This window comes from Lipotes vexillifer, unplaced genomic scaffold (assembly GCF_000442215.2).
Source record: "Lipotes vexillifer unplaced genomic scaffold, Lipotes_vexillifer_v1.1 scaffold920, whole genome shotgun sequence".
Lineage (NCBI taxonomy): Eukaryota > Metazoa > Chordata > Mammalia > Artiodactyla > Lipotidae > Lipotes > Lipotes vexillifer.
Window position 1 is genome coordinate 195,230 of NW_006783413.1, and position 5,757 is coordinate 200,986.

At 56.3% G+C, this 5,757-nt stretch overlaps 1 protein-coding gene across 2 annotated transcripts in view; it reads left to right on the top strand.

Annotated features, from left to right (window-relative positions):
• The first annotated feature begins 431 nt into the window (after positions 1 to 431).
• Positions 432 to 5,757, top strand: part of DNAJB5 (DnaJ heat shock protein family (Hsp40) member B5) — a 9,067-nt gene continuing 3,741 nt past the window's right edge. Inside the window, exons 1-3 of one of the 2 annotated variants that reach the window (XM_007455942.1) lie at positions 432 to 622; positions 1,458 to 1,602; positions 3,953 to 4,197. In XM_007455942.1, coding sequence (XP_007456004.1) covers positions 460 to 622; positions 1,458 to 1,602; positions 3,953 to 4,197 — 553 coding nt within the window. In that variant the 5' untranslated portion in view covers positions 432 to 459. The remainder of the gene's footprint in view (positions 623 to 1,457; positions 1,603 to 3,952; positions 4,198 to 5,757) is intronic. The other variant, XM_007455943.1, reaches the window with a different exon arrangement.

Genomic DNA, 5,757 nt, shown 5'->3' on the forward strand with positions numbered 1-5,757 from the left:
CCCTACCCTCCTAAATGAAGACAGGAAAGAATGCCCAGAGTCACCGCCAACTGGTGGGCGCAGTTTTCCTTTAAGGCTGCCTTTGACGTTCCACGGGTTCCAGAAGTTTCTCCCGGGATTCGGGCAGTGGCCAGTACGTCCCACGTTCTCAAACCGGAGATTGGACTAAAATAGTTGTCCCCCGACTGGGGTCTGAGCCCCACAGACCAACCAATAAAATCAAAGGGCGCGTGAAGTTGCCGCCCTCTGTCCCTTTTACCAATGACACGACGAGAAAGCGAAGAGGTGTGGTTGATTGATCCCAAAGTGCACCAATCAGACCCACACCAATCACGGCCCGGAATGTGTGCGCGTGTGGCCGGGTGACAGGGGCGGAGAATGGGCGGCTACCACAGAGCCACTCGTTGAAAGCTGTCCAATTACAGCAGAGGCTGAGCTGAGTGACGGGCAGACGGCGCAATGGGAAGAGCGAAGGCGGAGCTGTGGGGGCGGGTTCCCGGGCCCGCTGGCCGCCGCCGGCGGGCGGGCGACTCCTGTCCCGAGTGGAGGCGGCGGAGCCAGAGCCGGGGGAGGGGGCAGCAGCTGTCTGACGGACCGCGGCGGCGCCCGCAGCTCCTCACCGGTGAGGGCGCCGAGCCAGGACTCGAGGGTCCCGGGAGGGGGGCGTCGCGCGTCGCGAAGCCGGGGGTCCTGGTGTCGGGATGTCGGGACACTGAGGGCCCTTCGGCTCTTCCACCGCGGGGGTGTGGAGGTTCGGGGTCTGCAAGGTGCTCGATGTCTGCGACCCTCTTACAGGGGGCAGCCCGCGTCTGAGCCGGGGGAGGGTCGGGCCGGGTCGCACTGGGTTCCGGGGAGGCGTTTCTGAGCCAGCCCAGTCAGCCAGCGCCGGTGACATCACCGACCACCCTCCCCCGCCGGAGCCCCCTCCCCTCTCCTCCCCTCCTCTCCTCGCCGCGCCTTTTGTCCCAGCCGAGCTCTGCCCCGCCCCGCCCCGCCCATCTGCGAGGGAGGAGACTCCCTGTCAGTGACTTCATTGAGTAGATTCTTGGGGATTGGGGTCTGGTCCTCCCCGGGGAGAGAGGCGAGAAGAACACGCTGCCTCTCAGGCCCTCACAGACAATCACACCTGTCAGAGGTACACGCTGCCACTCACAAGCACACACGCTTTGCACTGCCAGCCTTACTGTCACACAGCCATACAGCCATTCACAATCAGCCAGACATCGCTGCACCTGAGAGCAGGTGACCGCTGGACCCTATTCCTTCACTCTCCACACCTGGGGATCAGGTCCAGCTCCTGCTGCACCGGACAGGCCTTGCTGGGCAAGTGCCTCTGAGAACCTGAGGAGGCGGCTTCCAGAGCTGCAGCTCTCCAAGCAGGCTCCAGTGGAGCGATCAGAGGTGAGGGGCTGGGCTGGGCATGTTTAAGCGCACAGTGCTCTCCTGCCCATCCCCAGCAGCACCCCCACTACAGGCCCGAGGCGCTTTCCGGAGCTTCCCACACTTCTGGGGAGAAGACTTCTTAGCCAGCTTGATGTTTAAAATTCAGCTGGAGCCCTTAAAACTTCGAGCGTGGACGCTGAATGGGTTTGTAAAGTTTCGGTAAGTCCCTCTGGAGAAGGGCACTCATACCCATACCGAGTCAAATTCTCCATGTCATATCCCCCTCCATTGCCTACCCGCTTCCTCCATCTCATCCTCGTCTCATCCCCAGTTACGTATAAGAACCCCCCTTCTGTCCAACCCTTACATTTGAATGAACTGCACCCCTTGTCGTTCATCTCATACCAAACCCTTCAGGCACCCGTTTTCCACAAACACCTCCTCTAGTATTTCAACTCTCTACATCCCATTGGTAACCCATTTGCCACTTCAGACATTTCCGTTTGTCATCATTCATCCCCCTCCATCGGTACTTCATTTTCTGTGTCAACCATCCCCCCTCCCTGTATCAGTCCCCCTTTTGCCATTTCTCATCTTTTAGTCCTGCCTCTACATTAACATCCTCTTCATTCTCTCCATCAAAGGCAGTGCCATGCCATGGGGCTCCTTTGTCATTCCAACACATGGCTTGTGGGTAGGGGAGGGAGGGAGGAAAGGAGGAGGAAAAAAGGCAACTCCTGAAAGAGCTTGCCCTATGTCTGTGGAGGCAAGAGAATTACAGGTCTAGAACAGCTAGCACGGGGGTGCAAGGGAGGAAGCTGGCCGGATGAAGAGGTAATGCAGGGACAGTGAGGGGAGGGTTGAAAACACTGGCAAGGCATTCCACTCACCCTCAGCCTAAAAGCTGCTACAGTTCTCTGGGGGCACCCTCTTGGTGTGCTAGGGTTCCTTCCCAGTTTCAGGGGAAAGAAGGTGTGGGCTGAGGCAGAGATGGCGGCAGACCACCCCCAACTCCCTCTCAGACAGCTTTTACTGCTGCTTCCGAAAATGGCTGCCCTCCCCCAGATGCCCTTTCTTCTCTGCCTCCCCAGCCACAGGCTCCCCCACCAGGCATGACATGCTGGTAGGGGAGAAGGGGGAGTGCCCGCCCTAATGGAGCCTTCTCTTCATCAGAGTGAGGTGACTCCCAGAACCATGAGTCAACCCAGCCACCTGTAACAGGCCCTGTGGGGGCAGGAGTTAGGGCTGTTGTCCCTGTCTACCTGGGGCCTTGAGGCCTCCCTGAAACCATTACAGCCCTCACTCCTGCCAGGACACCCTGTAATCTCTCGGCAGCAGTCAGAGGCAGAAAAGCAGGCCTTAGCTGTGGCTGCCAGCCCAGGACATTGCTAGAAAGACTCCAGTTCTCTGGGCTTTGGCAGGGGTTGGCCAAGTCTCAGATGGGTTAGAGAATGGCTTCTGGCCATTCCCCCTACTAGCTCTAGCTACAGGAAAGTGCCTTTCCCTCTATCCACCACAGAGACATTGATGGAGGGAGATTAGAGTGAAAGAATGAGAGTCTTGTGTTTCTCCCTCATATAAATAACAAATGCCCCTGCATCCAGCACTTCAGGGACTATCAGAGGAGTGTGGGCCTAGCACTGGGCCAGATCCTAAACCATGAGGCAGGTGAGAGGGAGGGACTGGTAGAGAAGGTACTAAGGAACTGGTGGTTAGTGCCCAATTGTCTCCTAACAACTAAGGTTTAAAAGCCCTACCTCCTTTGTTCACTAACACTGATGCTTAGGTGGCACAGACATGTCCTCACACACAGTTTTGTGTGTAGACACTGGGAAATGACTAAAGGGAACTGTTGCTCTGGTTGGGGGAAGGACGGTGTCACCCCGCCCCGCTAATGAGAGAGTTAGAAACAGCAGTATCCAAAGGCTGTGAGTCATCCTCTAATCTGAATCACACGTGAGGCTTAGCATAGTCTGGGGAGCGGGGGCAGGGAGGCCTGGGGTCTCCAGTGGCTGAGAGGAATTCAGGTACACACACCCTGACTCAGCCTGGCTGGCCAAGGCAGCTGGCTGAAGACCCAGGCCTGTTCCCAGCCCTGGGCCACTGCCACTGCCCCAGCTGCCCTTAGCCTGGGCACTATGCCTGAGGCATGGCATAGGAGACCACGATGCTCAGGTGACCTCACCCAGTACGCTGATCTTCACCAGCTTCTGTGCGTGGTCTGTCAGTCCATGGTGCCACCTTACTCAGCAGGGCTCGTGGGAGTCCTCAGTCTGGCCCAAGGACCTGGGCCTTAGAATAGCCCCAAAAAGTGGGCCACAGCCCCCAGCTTCCTGTTGGGAAAACCCAGGAGCTAAGGAAAGAATCACAGAATCCTAGAATGTCAGAGCTGGAAGAGATCATCTAATCCAACCCTTTTATTTTACTGATGGGGAGACAGAGGCCCACAGAACAGGCATGACCTGCTGAAAGTTACACAGTGAGTCATTTAGGGGTTACAGGATCATCAGGAACAGGACCGGGGTAGAAGGAAACAGAGGCATCAAGGATCGGCCCTGGTTTCTTTCAGAAACAAGGACACCAGTGCCGGTCCAGTGGCTGTGATGGGAAAGGATTACTACAAGATTCTTGGGATCCCGTCGGGAGCCAATGAGGATGAGATCAAGAAAGCCTATCGGAAGATGGCCTTGAAGTACCACCCAGATAAGAACAAAGAACCCAACGCTGAGGAGAAGTTTAAGGAGATCGCAGAGGCCTATGATGTGCTGAGTGACCCTAAGAAACGGGGCCTGTATGACCAGTATGGGGAGGAAGGTAAGAGGGCAGTGCTCCAGCCTGATACTGGACACCTGTCCTTGTCTGGGGTCCTGGGTGACCCAGTTCTCAAAGCAGGGAACTGGAGACTGAGAAGGAGGTGAGAGAGGCAAGTGTTCCCAGCACTGACATCCAGAGGAAAGAAGAGACCACCCACTACCCAGCCTCAGCTCACCACAGCTCTCCCTGCCTCTCTCTGCCCCTCTCCCTCCTCAAGTTAAGGCCTTAGAAAAGCTAGAGCCAGAGGCCTTCCCCGCCCTTCTTTTCCTCCCAGCCTTATTAGTCCTGCCTGAAGTCCCCGCTTCTTCATTGGCTGATGGGGAAGGTTAGGAAAGGGAGTGTGTGGCTCTCTGAGGACAGCGCATTTACAGTCATCAGCATAAAAGTTTGGCCCTTAAGCAGCCGGGGAATTAACCACTGGAGCTCTGAGCTAGAGATGGTTGTCCCCTTCCCTGCCCCCTTCCTGCCCACTTCAGGCCAGCAGAACAGAGGTAGAGTTTTGACTCCCTGAGGAAGTGGCAGGCATCCAAGCAAGAGTGGAAGGGGAACTGCTCCTGGCACCTTGCCCCCTCCTGGGGTAGCTGGTGGCCACGCACAGGGTGTCAGGAAAGGTCCAAATAAAGCCTCTGAGAGGGCGGCTCCTCCCAGCACATCCCACGGGCATGATGTAGCTGCTAATTCTGGGCCTGCCCCTCAGGGCCGCCTGCCACCCGCCAGCCACAAGCACCTGTCAGGCTATATTAAGAGACATTGTCACAGCTGAGGACTCTCCTTTCCAGGAGGAACTGTCCTTCCTCCCCAGTAGCATCCACCTTTCTTCCACATTCTTCTCCTCACCCCCCCCGTTCTAGTCTCAAAATTAGATGGGCTAATGATATATACTGTACCTGATACAAAGCAGGTGCTCAAAAGAATGTTCTTTTCCTTTCCTCCTCCTTGCTTTATGTTCCATGGCCCTGTCCTCTGTACACCCCAGTCCTCCCAACCCCCTCTTCTTATTCTCCATGCCACTAGTTCCTTCCGTTTTTCCCTCCTCACCTACTAGACTTGCCAATTCCCAGATTCACCAGGCATCTTCTGGAATCCCCAGTATTCTCTCAGCTAAGAAATGTTTCTCTCTGGGGTAGAGGGATGGGAGGGGTAGTGGTGGGAAGAGGGAAGCAGTACAGACACCATGCCACCATGTGACCTGTCTAGGAACTGCACTCATTCCTCTGCTCGGCCTCACCTTTGATTAGGAAGAAGGTAGGAGCTGGGAGACCTCCGCTTTCTGCATGACCAAACCTAAGCGAAGGGCAAAGCTCATGCCCTGGGTCCAGGCACCAGTTCTAATGGAGATCTACATCCCAGGAGGGCTCCTGAGGATGCAGCACAACCTTAAGGAGACATCCAGGGCCTGGGAAGGGAGAAGCAGCTTTGGAAATGTGGGTTGTATTTCTGTCTGCCCTGCCCCTTCCCCAGTACACAGCTAGAACAGTTGTGCACATAGACTCTGTGTGCAGCCCTCCCTGGGGACAAGTTGTTCCCAGCTTGAAAGGGGGGTGGTAGTGGTACAGCAGG